At 38.2% G+C, this 18146-nt stretch overlaps 1 protein-coding gene across 1 annotated transcript; it reads left to right on the top strand.

Annotated features, from left to right (window-relative positions):
- Window positions 1–1673: 1673 nt before the first annotated feature.
- Window positions 1674–17142, top strand: LOC105054748 (uncharacterized). The gene is made up of 20 exons (XM_010936338.4): window positions 1674–3059; window positions 3221–3424; window positions 4877–4981; window positions 5088–5153; window positions 5236–5400; window positions 6172–6246; window positions 6328–6482; window positions 8243–8378; window positions 8486–8555; window positions 8642–8769; window positions 8877–8933; window positions 10700–10885; window positions 11032–11124; window positions 11965–12050; window positions 12153–12219; window positions 12368–12434; window positions 12537–12673; window positions 15521–15612; window positions 15735–15801; window positions 16728–17142. The coding sequence occupies exons 1-20, from the start codon at window positions 1818–1820 to the stop codon at window positions 16890–16892; spliced, it is 3363 nt and encodes a 1120-aa protein (XP_010934640.1). The 5' UTR covers window positions 1674–1817; the 3' UTR covers window positions 16893–17142.
- The last annotated feature ends 1004 nt before the right edge of the window (window positions 17143–18146 follow it).

Here is an 18146-nt window from a genome sequence, read left to right as displayed (position 1 = left end):
ACTTAACACTTTGTGATATGGTTTCATCTTGTAGTAAAACTAAAACTTTTTTTGGTGTAATACAATGAATATATAATGCATTTGGTGGTTCTACAAAGAGATGAAAAATTTTACTTGATAATGTACCTAATTTAACATTAAAGTCATTGTCACAAACACGTTGGGAAAGTCGCATTGAGAGCGTCAAAGCAATGAGATTTCAAACTCCACAAATAAGAGAAGCTTTATATCAATTAACTAAAATTTGTGAGGATTCAAAAACAAAGAGTGAAACTGAATCTTTAGCAACACATGAGCTTGAAAATTTTAAATTTTTATTAGGAATGATTATTTGGTATGATACACTATTTACTGTTAATTTAGTTAGCAAAAATTTACAATCTAAGGATATGCGTATAGATGTTGCCATTGATCAATTAAAAGGATTAGTTTTATTTTTTGAAAGATATAGAGAGACTGGCTTTACTTCTGCCATGATTTCAGCTAAGGAAATTGCAAATGAGATGGGAATTGATCCTATATTTCGTATAAAATGTCAAGTAAAAAGAAAAAAATAATTTGATGAAAATATTAATGTAGATATTGAACAATCATCAGAAGAATCATTTAGAGTTAATTATTTTTTATATTTAGTAGATCAAGCTATCTTTTCATTGAAACATAGATTTGAACAATTTCAATTATATGAAAATAATTTTGAATTTTTGTTTGATTTCAAAACATTAATTTCATTGGATGAAGAAAATTTGAAAAAATTTTGTCTTAATCTTCAAAATATTTTAACAAATGGTAATCATCATGATCTTGATGGGATTGATTTATTTTCAGAATTAAAAGTTCTAAAAGCAATTATGCCAAAAGAAAATAATACTGCTATAGATATATTTAATTATATTAATGAAATGAATTATTATCCAAATACATCAATTGCATATAGGATATTATTGACCATACCTGTCACTGTTGCCTCTGCTGAAAGAAGTTTTTCAAAATTAAAATTATTAAAATCATATTTACGATCAACAATGTTACAAAAAAGATTAAATGGTTTAGCTATGCTATCTATTGAAGAAGAATTATTGTCAAATATTGATTACAAAGAAATTATAAAAAATTTTGTATGACAAAATGTATGTAGATTAATTTTTTAATAATAATTAATATTTAAAATATATTAATTTTTAATATATATATATTTTTTATTTGACTCTAGGCCTAAAAAATATGAGGGGCCCTGCACAGAAAACCAATGGTTTATCAGAGGAAAAGGAAGATAAATTTTATCCCCCCGTGCTTTAGGCCCATCCGATGCCGCCCTCTCATTTCTTTCCTTTTGGCAAGAAAAACTCTCTTTTCCTGGAATGTCTCAAACTTTTTTTTTTCCCCTCCTTAAAAACGAAAAATCCTCAAAGCTCCAAATTCCAAACGAGGCACATTGACCGGCCGCCATCCCCATGACCACTTGACCTGGGACATCATCATTACGCACAATCACCGTAAAAAATATGCACTAACTACAGCTAACATCCAGCGAGCCCAAACCCCACCACCAAGACCCAATCCAAAGCACCAAAATGAAGCCATTCCACCCCCTTCCACTCTCCTTCCAAGCTCTCCCTTATTTTCCTCCCAAACCCTAGCAATAAAAGGCCAAGAAACAACCCACTCGTCAACCGAGCGAGCGAGAGAGCGTACGAGAGAGAGAGAGAGAGAGCGGCCTGACGAGTGACGACCCCCACTCCCCTCCTTTCCTCCTCGCCGCCTCCGTTGCCGCTCCCTCCCTAAAACCCCAGAGCTCCTGTTCGCATCCTCCGGCGATGGAGCAGCAGCAGCAGCAGCAGCTGGCGGCGATCCTCGGCGCCGACCCGAACCCTTTCGAGGCCCTCATCTCCCAGCTGATGTCCTCCGCCAACGACCAGCGATCGCAGGCCGAAGCCCTCTTCAACCTATGCCGCGACCTCCACCCGGACGCCCTCGCCGCCAAGCTCGCCACCCTCCTCCACTCCTCCGCCCACCTCGAGATCCGCGCTATGTCCGCCATCCTCCTCCGCAAGCTCCTCACCCGCGAGTCATCCTCCGGCGACGCCTCGTCGCCGTCCTACCTCTGGCCCCGCCTCTCCCCGACGTCGCAGGCCTCCCTGAAGTCCCTCCTCCTCGCTTCCGTCCAGCACGAGGACACGAAGTCCATCGCCAAGAAGCTCTGCGACACCGTCTCCGAGCTCGCCGCTGGCCTCCTCCCCGACGACGCCTGGCCGGAGCTCCTCCCCTTCATGTTCCAGTCCGTCACCTCCGACAACCCCCGCCTCCAAGAATCTGCCCTCCTTATCTTCTCCCAGCTCGCCCAGTACATTGGTGACACCCTCCTCCCCCACCTCCCCACTCTCCACTCCGTCCTGCTCTCCTCCCTCTCCCACCCCACCTCCGCCGACGTCCGCATCGCGGCCCTCAGCGCCGCCATCAATCTCGTCCAATGCCTCCCCTCCGCCGCCGATCGTGACCGCTTCGGCGACCTCCTTCCCGCCATGATGCGCACCCTCACCGAGTCCCTCAACTCCGGCCAGGAGGCCACCGCTCAGGAGGCCCTCGAGCTCCTCATTGAACTCGCCGGCACCGAGCCACGCTTCCTGCGCCGCCAGCTCCCGGATGTCGTCAGCGCCATGCTCCAGATCGCCGAGGCCGATCAACTCGAGGAGGGAACCCGTCACCTGGCTGTTGAGTTCGTGATCACGCTCGCGGAGGCACGGGAGCGTGCCCCTGGGATGATGCGCCGTCTCCCCCAGTTTATCGGGCGGCTGTTTGCTGTGCTGATGAAGATGCTGCTGGACATCGAGGATGAGCCCGCTTGGCACGGTGCAGAGGCCGAGGATGAAGATGCTGGGGAGACGAGCAACTACAGCGTCGCCCAGGAGTGCCTCGACCGGTTGTCAATAGCCGTCGGAGGGAATACCATTGTTCCAGTCGCATCTGAGCTGCTCCCGGCGTACCTGTCGGCCCCTGAGTGGCAGAAGCACCACGCTGCCCTCATCACTCTTGCCCAGATTGCTGAAGGTTGCTCCAAGGTATTGTAACCGTTAAAGGACAATCTTTGATCTAATTAAAAGGAACTTCTTTTAGATGACTTACCGATGGCATAAAATCAAATGGTGCTCCAAGCTATCGAGGCAGTGATCATTGTTTATTTCATTCAGTTGGGTATCTTTCTTTTCTCTCCTTTATGCAGGTGATGATTAAGAACCTGGAGCAAGTGGTGAATATGGTCCTTAATTCATTCCAAGATCCCCATCCCCGCGTGCGCTGGGCGGCTATAAATGCTATCGGGCAGTTGTCTACGGATCTGGGGCCAGATTTGCAAGTCCAGTATCATCAGAGGGTGCTGCCTGCATTGGCATCAGTGATGGATGACTTCCAGAATCCCCGTGTTCAGGCAAGTACTTTAGCAAGCCTGATGTGCATGGAATATCTGCGGTTATAAATTACAGGAAACTATCTCATGGAATATCTGCGGTTATAAATTACAGGAAACTATCTTTATTGAATCAAATTTCTTGATCTGTATACTGTTACGTGAATATAGAAATATGCCATTTGGTGTACAAATGTCTGAGTTTGGATTGAAGATGGTTCTGACTCATGATAAACTATTACGTTGATGTTACCTTCAGTAGTTCAATCTTGCTCGATACTCCTAGCAACTTAAACTCAACGGCTATTATCAATGATTGACCACTTTCAGATCTGTGGGGGTACCAAACTTACCTCTTGAACAAGATTATCTATTTTGAGCTAGCTTGAGAAGTGGCTTGAAGGGACATTATTTGTAGTTTCTTCCTTTCCATTCGGTTTAGTAGTAGTGGGGACTTATAATTTGACTTGGAAACATAGTCTTCCTTTTCCTGTTTCAAGGGTTCTTTATGCTTCAAGGAGAAACATACATACATACATACATATACATACATACATACATACATCTATATATATATATGTATGTATGTATGTATGGATATATGCACACATATGTATATACAGATATATGCATATACACATATATAGATATATACACACATATACAGACACACACACACACACACATAATTATATATATACATATACACACACACCAACAAACAGCATGGAAAACACGTACATGTATATGTGGGTATGCATGTATATATCTATATCTATACATAGATATAGATATATAGGTATAGATATATTAGGAGTAAGCTATAGAATGCTTGTAAGCATTGGCAAGCCTACAGAAAAAAATGTGATAGAAGGTTTATTTCTGGCTATAAGCATTTGTATATTTGTTTGGTCTTTTCTGGAAGTGCTCAAGTTCAGAAACAAGTCAAGCACTGATTATTTATTGAGCTTGGTTGTTACTCTGTCTTGTTGTTCAACTTTTCTTGCCTTGCATTCCTTTCCTTTTAAGGAAGCTTGCGCAGTCCATGTCTCTTATGTGCATTTTTCACTGTTTCTTGAGATTTTCTCAAAATTTGACTTCATATTTCTCTATTAGATGCACTCATCATTCATGGTAGTAATTTAGCTACAATTGTTAGTTACAAGCGGTAATAGGGCAGTGTATTCCATGGAGTCAAGTAGTGGATGGTAGTGTATTATATGGGTTGGTTTTGTTCTGGTTCCAGTCTGTATTGGTATGGAGTTGATTCAAGGGGACCTCCCCTTAAATGAATCTTGTAAGAATTGCCCTGGCATCCATCCAAGCTAATTGTGCTGCTTAATTATTCATCTTTATGTGCTTTTTGTCTTTATTTATGGAACTTCATGCATATTTATGGAACTTCAAATTCATGAACTAATCTTTTTTGTGTGAATCAGTTCTTAATGAACATGGATTTGATTGATGCTGCAGGCGCATGCTGCTTCAGCAGTCTTGAATTTCAGCGAAAACTGCACACCAGACATCCTGACACCTTACTTAGATGGAATTGTTAGCAAGTTACTTGTACTCTTACAGGTATACTCTCATATTTGTTTGTTTTGTTTAGATTTACATATGATTCTTTTGGTTCCTCTGGAGTTTGTTAGAAAGGGTTTTAAAATGCAAAACATGTTTCATTCAGAATGGGAAGCAGATGGTGCAAGAGGGAGCTTTGACAGCTTTAGCATCTGTTGCAGATTCATCACAGGTATTTGCTAAGGGTACATTTTGCTCGGTTGTTTATTCCAAATTTTTCAATGGGTTTCTTTTGAGGTAACATGTTCCTTCAGGAACAATTCCAAAAGTACTATGATGCTGTCATGCCATATCTCAAAGCTATTTTCATGAATGCAACTGACAAGTCCAAACGTATGCTTCGTGCCAAGTCTATGGAGTGCATAAGTTTGGTTGGAATGGCTGTGGGCAAGGAGAAATTTAGGGAGGATGCTAAACAGGTAGCTGTGATATTTCTCTTTACTCTCTAAAAATTATTACCTTGATGGATCAACCAATTCTAGAAGTGTCTATGAGTGACTACTTTTATGGACTGAAGCTCATTTGTTATTATTGTATACTCTAAATTCTTTATACAATATTGTCTCCTATAAATCCTTTAACCTTGAACCCACTCTCTCAAAAAAGTTATTCCATCTTTATTTGGGGACAGCATGTTAGTGGCTAAGAATTTTGTGACTTGTAATGCTTTGAGTTTTGACTTTGAGATTTGTTATGTTTTAGAATGTACTACACGTGTAAAATGAACTTTAACAAGTTTTATTCTTTTAACAAATTAAGATGCTGCAGCATTTTGTTTCAAGATGTTGAAAGGATTAAAACAAGACTACTGCCTTATTCTGCAATGTTACAAAAGTGCTGCACTTTCTGTAGTCTGCACAGTTATGTATTCTCTCTTCTTATGGCTGTGTCCTCAAAACATGTGAAAATTTCAGTTCCTTGAGTTGTTTGATGCCTCAATAATGCTATGAAACTAATGTTTGTAAGATAGAAAAAAGTTACATATTTCATTGTCGTATACTGCTGTAATGCATATTCTTGTTTTTCTAATTTAACTCTTGGATTTGTTGGTTATCCTTGCCTTTTATTTTCGTGCTTTTTCTTTTTCTAAAGCTGTATCCATATCTTCAATAGCTGAATCTGTGATTCAGCTATCTTATGATATATTAGTGATGATAATTTCACTTATTTAATTGCTTATGTCATGCTAGGTAATGGAAGTGCTGATGACGTTGCAAGGATCTCAGATGGAGGCAGATGATCCAATAACAAGTTACATGTTACAGGTATCTTTGAGATCACATAGCTTGAAATAATATATGCAAGCCCATATGTCACATCATTTAATTCCTTGTTTTGTGTCGCAGGCATGGGCCAGACTATGCAAGTGCTTGGGACAGGATTTTCTGCCATACATGAATATTGTAATGCCTCCATTGCTTCAGTCTGCTCAGCTGAAACCAGATGTAACCATTACCTCTGCAGATTCAGATGAGGAGATAGACGACTCAGACGATGATAGGTATGGCTTTAATGCTGACGCTCCTGTTTAAATAGTTTGCAATTTTTTGCGACTTCTGGAGTAGGTTAATTAGCAAATTGGACAATTTTTCTTTTACGAATGCTGCGACATTGTAAAGAGGATTTTATACTGTCAATTTGTGTCGATTAATAAGCAATTATCGTGGATGATGAATCTTCAATTGAGGTAAAGCTTGTAGATACCTACCTAGCTTTTTTTTTTCATACATATGTGTATAGATATGTACATATGTATATGTATGTATGCATGTGTATCTATCCTTCTTTCTTTCGATCTATATATGTATATATGTCTATATGTGTGTGTATATTTGATACCCAAAGTTTGGGAGTTTGACCAACTCTGATTAGTTTAGAAGTTGAATCAACCACTAACTGTTGGTTCTTTCATTAGATTCCATCTGGATGGAACCCTTGATCTATAAGCTTAAATGCAGCAAGTTTCAACTCTCAATTCATTTTCAAACTTTGAGTATCAAGTTTGATATAACCTCACATCACCATCCGACTGTTAAGATATGGCAGCAAAAGCCACATATTTCAATGTCTCTATGCCTATGGAGCTAACATATTTCCCCCCTTGGTGATCTGGTGTTTTATCTAATAATAATATGATGATGTTGTAATAATGCTGATCTTGTCTCTCACTTGAAGATACTAGACTCTTTTAAAAGTTAAAGTAAATTTCTAAATGTTGCAATTTTTCAGATTTTTTTTTTCTTTAAGTGAAATATAGAGCCAAACTTAGAATGATTCATCATTTTAGTTAAACACATCAATTATACATGTATAGACAAATTATATACACATATGGGTGGGTAACTAGGTATATAAACAACTTATATACACATATTTATGTTTATATTTGATCCCAGTTTTTTTGCATTTGGATTTTGGGATCTTGTATCCATGTTGCCATGTGATGGGGTGACACATTTCCATTTTAATGTTATGATTCTCCCAAGGCAAGCAATGACTTTTTTCCAATATCAACTGTTTGTCAGATCTTGTTTCCTACTTCACCTGCTAGCACTGACCAAAATATACAACCTACACAAACTGTCTATGCCTCACGCACTTAACGGTGATGATTCTGCAAGGCTTGGACTACTTTTTGGCTTTCTTGACACCATCCAGCTTCTGATATGGTTGTGGCAACACTTCAAAATTGGTAAAATTTGGACATGATGTTACCAACCTCTTATTTCTTAGGTAAAAATGTCCTAGCATGACTCAAAAACTTCATGCATGCAGGTTTCATGGCCTGGCAGTATGCAACAAAAAAAAAAAAAAGAAAAGAAAAGGAAAATAAGATCATGATTAAAAATGACTTGATGGACATCTTCAACATTCTAATCCATTCTTATGTTTGCTGTTACTTGATGGACATCTTCAACATTCTAATCCATTCTTATGTTTGCTGTCTTCATAATAGATGCTGTCCCCTTGTATGTCACTGTAGAAACTTTCATGCAATATTGCAATGTGTACAATTTATAACTACCTTGACAACCTCCATCTTTTTATAGCTTCAGTTATTCTTAACCTCATGCTTTTCATTAATTTACATTAGTCCTGCTATGATTCCCTGCTTGCTAGTAAGCTGGTCTGCTATCATACCAAATATGATATATATGATATCCTAGGACAGGGAATCTGCATGGTCTTATTATGATATCAAGTGATGCTGTTTTTGTAGATATGTGCAACTAATTTACTTGAAGTCATATATTAATGTAGCATCGAAACCATCACTCTTGGTGATAAAAGGATTGGTATTCGGACTAGTGTCCTGGAAGAGAAAGCCACAGCTTGTAACATGCTCTGCTGTTATGCTGATGAGCTCAAGGAGGGCTTCTATCCATGGATTGATCAGGTTTGTTACGATCAGTGTTTATTCAGTTCCTTCATTAGGCCTAAAATTTATTTGTTAAACTTGTCTATTTAAAAGAAACTATCACTTAATATGGAAATTAATTGCAGGTTGCTCCTACTTTAGTACCTCTTCTCAAATTTTATTTCCATGAAGAAGTCAGGAAGGCCGCTGTTGCTGGTATTATTATATTTTTGTTATTATTGATCTTATTTTGCTAATGAGTTCTTCTAACGATTCAATGTGATTTTTCTATTTGCCTCCAGCTATGCCAGAACTACTTCGTTCAGCAAAGTTAGCTGTGGAGAAAGGGTTGGCTCAGGGTCGTGATGAATCGTATGTTAAGCAATTGTCTGACTATATAATTCCTTCTCTCATTGAGGCCTTGCATAAGGTCATCCTAAAACTCAATATTTAACAAAACCTCTGTATTTTCTGATGTCTGAGTTTTTATTCTTCTGTACTTATATTTGTATTTTGGAATGATATCTCTGATCTCAGGAGCCTGAAACAGAAATTTGTGCAAGCATGTTGGATTCGTTGAATGAATGTGTACAGGTTTGTCTTCTTCCTTCGCTTAACCCTTTCCATCATTTGCTCAGAAGAGAGGTTCCTTATTACTTTGTTTTCTTAATACTGCAGTACAATTATTTGTTGTATTAACTCTGTGAGGATCCCCTTATCATTGTATTGGTTCACTCTAGTCTATTATATCAAACAGATACCTCTTCTATGGTGAGCAAGAAAGTTTTCTGGTCTATAGGGAATTTAATGCAAGTTGACTATATTGGAACTGCATTGTCCTCTTGTTGTACTTGCATCCATTGCTAAGACATACATTATTGTGTAATAAGATGTTCACTGATCATGAGCATCATCTCCTAAGGAAACTTAGTAAACTAATGCAACTTGGCTTGTCTGAGCAAGATCTCTACCTTTAAACTAGGTTTATGATCTGAGTCAATGTGAGATAGAGGTTAGCTAGTTTTGGTGTTGTTAGAATCCGTATACTTAAAGATAATGAAAAACAGAAATTGGAATGTCATGCCAAACATTTCCTGTTTAAAATCTGTGCTCCTTTAATTTATTAAGCAACGAGACAAAATAAGATGGCAAGGAAAGAACTTTTGATAGGAGATCACAATGGTTTGATCTACATCAAGGTTCACAATTCTGGTCCCGGCTACTGTACCAGTACATTTCCGGTTCGGTTTGGTATGGTACAGCATGCATCTAGTACCAAGACAGCTTTCAGCCCCTTTTTCTCTCTCTGTTTTTTTTTTTTTAATCATGGTATTGCCTGAAACTCGATGATGTAGGTTCGTACCAAGCAGAATTGGGCGGTTCCGCTCGGTTCAGTATTGAGCCAGCAAACTGACCCAGTTCGTCACCAATTCTGTATGATACCACCTGGAACCAGGTGGTTTTAGGTTGGTTTTGCAGTCCTTGATCTACATAATAAGATTTAGTACATGTTTTGCCTAATCCAACCTATTGCTTAGCATAGACAAACATTGTCTGTATTGTTGCATGAGAAGGCATGTATTATACCAATGTTCAAGTGTTTATTGACTTTGCTCAATGCATGCTATCAAAGCCTTGGTGATGCAAAGAGATTGGGCTATAAGTACTGCATGCTGTGATGGCCTTGCTCAAATTATTATTATCGTAAACTGGAGGTCCTTGGTGAAGCAAAAGAATTTCAGCGATAAGATTTTGTTCCTTCTTTTCTTTTTGCTGTGAAGAAAAGATTTTGTACTGAGAACAATATCTATGCACTGTGTTTCCTTTGCAACCATAGGGTTATGGAGCCCTGTTTTAACTGGGGGTCAAATGTTCTGGAATGGCTTGTTATGTATCTGGTACAGCCTATGGAACTACTAATATTTGAAGTTCTTATGGCCATTTGATGTTGACCATTATCTTACTCTTAAATAACCAATCTTGGAGTTGCCCCAAATGCAATAAGAGTGTTGCATAGAATCAATAAAGCTTTCTAGGACCTTAATTTGAAGTTTCTTAGCTTACATAGATATTCTTAAAACAAAACTTCAGTTGAAAAGGTTCTCACATTGGGTATGTTGATTTTAGTTTCTGTTCTAAGACCACTGCTTCTTAAGATTACAGATAAGCTAGGCATCTTAAACTTTTTTGATGTAAACAATCATTATTCAATTTATGCTGTGCTCTCCACCCCCCAACCAAAACGCCAAAAAAAACCTCCTTCCAAATATGATAATGTCTTGATATTTCTGTAAGAAATTCAATTGCAACCTGCAAGCTGTGGTTTTATCCCTTATTTTTATTTGCTTTTGTTTGTTCAGCTCTCTGGACCACTTCTTGCTGAAGGCCAGGTGAGAAGTATAGTGGATGAGATCAAGCATGTGATTACAGCAAGCACAACTAGGAAAAGAGAAAGGGCAGAGAGGACAAAGGCAGAGGACTTCGATGCTGAGGAAGGAGAATTGCTTAAAGAAGAAAATGAACAGGAAGAAGAAGTCTTTGATCAGGTCTGTCATAACTTGTCAGCAATCATACTTCTGTGGATACTTAGCAAATCACTTCTTGTAAGCTTAGCCCCTTGATGTGATAATTCATATATTCTGAAACTTGACATTTGTCCTGTGTTTTCCTTCCTTTATGATTTTTTGTTCAGGTTGGTGAATGCTTGGGCACTTTGATCAAAACATTCAAGGCCTCTTTTCTGCCATTCTTTGATGAACTTGCTATGTATATAACACCAATGTTGGTAAGTCCTGAAGAACGTGTCACTCTTTTTTATGAAATTTTGTAAGTCGGGGAGATTGGAAATATTTTAGCTGATCAGCCACATCTTTTAAAGTCTGGGAATCACTTAACTTTGCTGAAGCTGCTTGATGCCATTTATGTTGTTAATATGGATGCCAATAATAAGTTGCGGTTACTTGAGTGAAATGTACAAGCAACTTTTCCTTGGCTATATCTTCATTCACATCAATGCCAACTGTGTTTATGCTTCTATTGGATGTAATAACTTGCTTCTACTTTTAAGTGACCACTAGAGTGGAGTATGATTGGTGACCTGCAGACCATATATCAACACGCTAAGGGACTTGGAAACATCAAAAAGAAACTAGCTCAATAAGTTACAATGTTTCATTTGCAATTGAACCTGCCTCTTTTCTTCAGATTTATGTAATTTGTGTGTATGCAGAAACAGGAATCTCCAGTTCCTTTACATGGCATGTCCTATACCTAGATTTTCTTAATTCAATTTTATAATTAATTTACACCTAATTTGTGAGTAGAAAGCTGTACTGGTTATGAGCTTAGCTACCTCTATCCTTGTGGGCAACCTCCAATGCTTTGGTAGAAGATTTAGTTTCCTATACTTGTTACCCTGTACCATCTCTATTTTGCTTTGGCTCCTCTGAAATTCAATGCTATTTGCCATATTCTTAAGTCTGTTTGAATAAAACAGCTTTTAGTTATCAAATTTAAAAAAAAAAAAAAAAATCTTCTGTTTACTGAATTCCTCAATCAAGAACTAGAATGGTAAATCAGGAAATCTCTTCAGCAGGATTAAGTTTCAAGGTCTTTTAATGTGCAGGGAAAGGATAAAACAGCTGAGGAGAGAAGGATTGCCATTTGCATTTTTGATGATGTTGCAGAACAATGCCGAGAAGCCGCTCTGAGGTATGTTGTTCCTCGAACTCAACTCTTTGGAAAATTAGGCTTGTAATTTAGAATTTTTTTCTCTACTGCTTTTATTTTATTTTATTTTATTTTATTGGGCAGATATTATGATACTTATCTTCCTTTCCTATTAGAAGCATGCAATGATGAGAATGTGGATGTTAGACAGGTTTGTAATCCCTTTTCCAACCCTCTTTCTCTGCGCTACCTCACAGCCCACACGTGCGCGCAAACCACCTTACCCTAGACCCACCCTTACACATATATCACTGTTTCCTAGTTATCCTAGGTTAATTTGAAGAAGTAATTGTCTTCAGGCTGCTGTTTATGGAGTTGGTGTTTGTGCTGAATTTGGTGGTTCTGTGTTCCGACCTCTTGTTGGAGGTATCCCAGTAGAATTAAAATTTGTGAATATTTTGCATGTCTGTTTTCTTCTCTTCTGTGCAGTATTATCAATATTGTTTCTGTGTTTTTTCCCTTCGGCAGAGGCTCTCTCGAGGCTAAATAATGTAATTAAACATCCTGATGCACTGCATTCAGACAATGTAATGGCATATGACAATGCTGTTTCAGCTCTTGGAAAAATATGTCAGTTCCACAGGGATAGTATTGATGCAGCTCAGGTATTTAATATTCAGTTAGTCTCCCTTCCCTTTCTTTCTCTATAATTGAAAAGCTCATTGTCTCAAAGGATGTAGCCATTGATCAGAATGAATGACAATGAGTGATATAAATAAGACCATCTTGCATGTTTGGATAAGGCCTGGTATTTGTCGCTTAAACAAGCCAGTGAGATTTTATTTTATTTTTTTAATCAAAATCAATAATGCCGTGATAGTAATGGCTAAATAAGATCTGACTCTTTAGCATCTTCTCTCTAAAATTTTCTTTTCAAGGCTCCTGGCCATCTGTTGTTTGTCTTAGATATTTAGACTTGTTCTGTCTTAATTCTTTCTATGAAATAAATTTTCTTTTAGAGTTTTAGAGATGGATCCTTTTCACAAGGCTTTGATGTTTTGATCAGTAATAGATGTTTTGATCTGTATTGCTATTACTGCCGCCGCCACTGCTGCTGCTGCTTAAGATTTAAAACATTGTTGGTTTGTAAAATTGTTTGTAAAATTTTATCAAAGATGTAGAAGTGTTGGCATTGTTGCTTGATATGTTGAAATTTGTTATGGATGTGATAATTTTATTGAATGTTGCTATCAGTAAATTGACTAAGAGTCAATTTAAGACTACATGTAAAGTTCGGTAGCTAGCCTGTAAAGTAAATTGACCAAGACTATATGTAAAGTTAAGCACATAGCCTAGAAAAAAACAGTCTAATTAGGTCTTTGTCTAAGTGATTTCAGAGTTGTATAAGCATCATTTCTATGAGGTACCATGTTTGTGGTATGGCTATCACACCCAGATGCTAGAAAACTGATATATAATCCATTGTCATAATACTTGCCTTCATATTGTGCAACTTCTCAACTTCTGAATGTTCTGTGCATGTGCCTTGATAATCTTTATTTCCCTGCATGTATAAGAGGATAGTTGTGATCTCTATAGCTGCAATGTGTTTCTCATTCCACAATCTCTGGTTTTGGCTGCACATGGATAAGGTCAGGTCAGCTCAGTTTCAGGCCTGAGTTACTCCAGACCTGTTTTGAACTGTCTGCCACTCTGCTTGCCCACAATTTAGACCCAAATAAAAACCAGTCACTAGTTTCGTTGTGTCAAGTCCAGTTTCAGGTGAAGTCCGAGTCACATGTGACTTGATGGACTAGAGTTTTTCTTTTTTATTTTGCCATTCTAGTCCTGTTAGCTAGGTTAATTCTGCATGATCCAAATCTAATATAAAAGAGGTTGTATATATCTTCTTTAGGACCGCACTCAATGCAAAGGTCTGAAATTTGTTCGTGATCAGGGCCTGGATCAGTGTACGTCCAGGCTAGCTGACCCATTTTCAAACAGTAGGCATCTTTCTTGGGTTCTCTTTTACTTTTGTTATGAGTAGTCCCATACTCCTCTATCCATGCCTTCATTTTCCTTTCAAACTGTGCTCTTTTTTTCTCCAGCTAATTCTCACTTTTTCCAGCATACTGGGACACTGGCTTACACTGTGTTATCATGCTATATATTGTCACTGTCATTTACTCTTGAACTTTCTTCACTAAAGTTTATCTATTCCAGATACCTCTGATATCTTTGAATGCTGATGAGGAAATCTTAGATTTCAAACTGTTTTATGTTTCCTTTATCCCATCAAGCTCCTTTTTCTTTTTCCCTTGGTCCAACCTGAAGAAAGTATATAATAAGGTACCTGGAAGGGGGGCATCAAGGGAGAACAGTGGCACAAACTAGTACATTAAAATTATTGGAGGTATGTATGCTTGGGCAATGACAAGTGTTGTGAGAAGTGATGGAGAGGTGAATTTCTAGTTGTAAGAGGTTTACGCTAAGATTCATATCAAAAAGAGATGTGTATATTCTTTTTTAATGTGTTGAGTAGTAAAAGGGGTCCAAAAGAACTAGATGGGTTTGGTAGAAATAAGAATGTTGAGATAGCTGTGGTGTAAAGTTAGGATGGATAGATGAGGACCAAGTAAATTAGAGGAGTTAAAGCGCCACCACGCCAGTTGAGGATGAAGTGGTGGAGGACTGGTTGAGATGGTAAAAACATCTACAATGAAGATTTGATAAAACTGTGTTTAGGAAAGGAGCTTGAATGTGTTTAAGGGCCTAGGAGGATGACCTGAGATGCATGGACAGGAGCTCTGAGGATATTGGTAAATAGTTATTCATAGAGTCGACACCAGATAGTTAAGAAATGGCTTGATGTCAGTGGCTGAGCTTGTAGTCTTGTTTGTAAATGTAAGAAAATGCATGCTTAGTTGTGCTTCAATTTTCTTGATAGCAAGGTTCGCTGAAATATGAAGTTGATCAGACCATTACTCCTACTTTACAACCATATAGATCAAGATTTACTATACCGATCGGTGCCATATCATACCATACCATACCATACCGGGTATATATCCATACCGTACTATTACCGAATCGGTACGCAGTCTTATATGATAACGACACTTTGTATGCCTCGCTATCTCATACCGTACCACATAAAGACATTGTAATAGGATGGTATTGGTACAAAGTTCGATACCGACGAACCTTTGTAAACAATAACATGTGCAAATAGTTCTGCTTGTTTGCACACATTTTGTGGCCAAGATTGAGTGTTCTTAAGGGCAAAATTGACTAGTGTGGTTGTTTGCAGGGTAGGATTCTCAGCCTCCAATCAATATTTCACTCACATTATTCTGGTGTCAGTATTTCCTTTTATCAGAACCTTTTATCCATGGGATGGTTCACTAGTTTTTCCCAACAATTGTTTGTTGGAATACAAAGTAGACAATACCATTGTAGTTGTTGTTATCATCATCATCATTATCATCAATGTTAACCTTCATGCTTGCCAGGTTGTTCCAGCTTGGCTCAGTTGCTTGCCGATAAAAGGTGATTTGATTGAGGCCAAAGTTGTACATGATCAGCTTTGTTCAATGGTTGAAAGGTCCGTGCAGGTCTTTGCTTTATTCATTTGTCACATAATTAGGGTTTTATATAATAGATTTATCTGTCATTTATTTTCTTGTGATGGGCTCTATTGATTGATTGGCCATGTCTTGTTCACAGGTCGGATAGGGAACTTTTGGGTCCTAACAATCAGTATCTTCCCAAAATCATTTCCGTGTTTGCTGAGGTAATCTCCTTCCTTTGTTCCGGTGTAAATCCTTGTGTTTCTCTGCTATTGTTTATGAAGTTGATTAAATCCATGGTATATCCTTTGTTAACTTTGCTGATGGCCTGATTTTGTTCACAGCTCATTTTTTATTAGTATCAATTACATTGCACATGCAAATGCGTGTGGCTGTCAAAGATTTTTAGATCTAGGATTATTATCAAAATCTAAATTTTAGAAAGATCTGTAAATAATTAACTCATAATCAACTCTTTTTTAATGTTTTCTAAGGCATTTTATTTCATTTTTGCCTCTTGGTTCAGAAATATCTGTCCTCCCTCGGCAGTTCTTAAAGTCCAAATATACCAAGATGTCTCTTTGTCACGTTTTTGGAGTTGTGGGTAAACCTTGGCACAATAGTAAGGTTGCTTCATTGTGATATAGGTGTCATGGGTATGAAACACGGAACAACCTCTCTGTATGCAGGGGCAAGGCTGCATATATTACTACATTTGGCCCTCACTAGATGCCACAATGGTGGGACCCTCATGCATTGAGCTGTCCCTTTACTTTTGGAGTTCCCTTTGCTATAGAAATCTAGCAGGTTTTAAGCCTTTAGAATCCAATCAGGTTTATTCTTGGAATCAAACATTTGGAAATTAAATTGTTTCTATTCAGTTTTAAGGGTTTACATATGCAATAAAGGATGAAACACTAATTAGTTTTTGGTCTACAACAACCACTGGTAAAGGTAGTAAATAATTCGCTGAAGAGTGAGGCTTTTTTTTAATCATCCCAACAAACACATGAATGCATGCACACACAAAAAGAAAAAAAAATTTCTTAGATGCAATGGAAAATATTATGTGGGTGGGTATACATACATTTTGTCCTTTGCTTCGTCAGCAATGTTCCCTCACCCTGAATTTGGCTGTTCTGCTGTGTAGGTCTTATGTGCAGGCAAGGATCTTGCCACAGAACAAACTGCTGGCAGGATGATTAATCTTCTGAGGCAGCTCCAACAAACGCTGCCACCATCTGTCCTTGCCTCAACCTGGTCTTCCTTACAGCCTCAGCAGCAGCTTGCACTGCAGTCAGTCTTGTCATCATAGTTTTTCCTTTTGAGTCAGTTTTGTCTGGTTGTATCTTTTACTATTACTACCCATTCTTTGTATGTCCTTAAGTTTGTTATGTCACCCATGAGGTGTTGTCTGGTTGCGGTGGATATATTATTGTTTGGTGAGAGATTGTGATTTTGGTGGAGGGTGTATATTATTGACGGTCAAATGCATGTTTATAATCTGTGCTACAGTGGTAAAAGTGAAAGGCTATAAAATTTTGCTGGTGGAAGATGGTTTGACACATTTTTGTGTTTGATCTGTTATTTCTCTTTAAAAATGAGAATAATCTGTATGTAATTGTAAGTTGTTCCACAAACTTTCTGATATTTGTGGGATTTGTATGTAAAGTCTTGGAAGCGTACATTCTCTGTAAAGGAGGAATCGGTTGGTCATACAGAACACTGCATTACACAATGTTTTGCATTCAGGTGCACATAGCCTGATATTGGATTTGGTATGGATGCTAAAGCATCCGAAAGGATGATTGGTGTTCATAACGGATATGATAGATGGAAAATGGGCTTATATTTGACATGGAGAGTTCAAATGATGCCTCTTATCATGCTTAGTTCACTCTGGTTTATATGAACAATGTTGCGCAAGCCTCATCATCTATCTCAAGGTAAAAAGCAGATGTTTGCTTTTTGCTTTCCGATTTTATATTTGTTTAAACTGTCTTCTACTTTCCAAAGCTTTTATCGTTGCAGGGAGTGGAAACAGATGCTGAAGATTGATGGCTTTGAACTGCAACAGGAGATTAATTTCAGACTACCGTGAATGGCATCTATGTAATTAGAACATGGAAGGTGCCAACTTGGATCGTTATGGATCTACAAGATATCTGGATCTGATTCGTGATTTCATCAGACTTGGGTTTATGCAAAGAAGTGGGGCAGGGCTGAGGGTAAGGGTTATTTCGGAAGGCAGCATCTCCGTCTTCTATGGTTCTACAAAATGAGGGTAATCAGAAAATTGTTGTCCTCGACTTACCAGGAAAAAACAGAATGATTTGCAAAATTTTGAAGTTGCATCTCTAAATGCTCAATTTGCTAAACTTCGAAGCACTTGCAAGTCGTCAGGCCACTTGTGGACTTCACATTTGTTACTAGGCTCCCAGAATTAATGAAGATTTTATTCTAGAATGCTGGTCGTGCATGAATGTAAGCAACTGCTGCTCAACAAGCGAGACCCAGCCTTGTGCTTGCTTCTAGTTTTGGAGTATATTAGAACTAACAAGCAGATAAT

The sequence above is a fragment of the Elaeis guineensis genome, chromosome 2, assembly GCF_000442705.2.
Source record: "Elaeis guineensis isolate ETL-2024a chromosome 2, EG11, whole genome shotgun sequence".
Taxonomy (NCBI): Eukaryota; Viridiplantae; Streptophyta; class Magnoliopsida; order Arecales; family Arecaceae; genus Elaeis; species Elaeis guineensis.
Note: the sequence above shows the minus strand (reverse complement) of the source record. Positions and strands in the feature narration are given on the sequence as shown.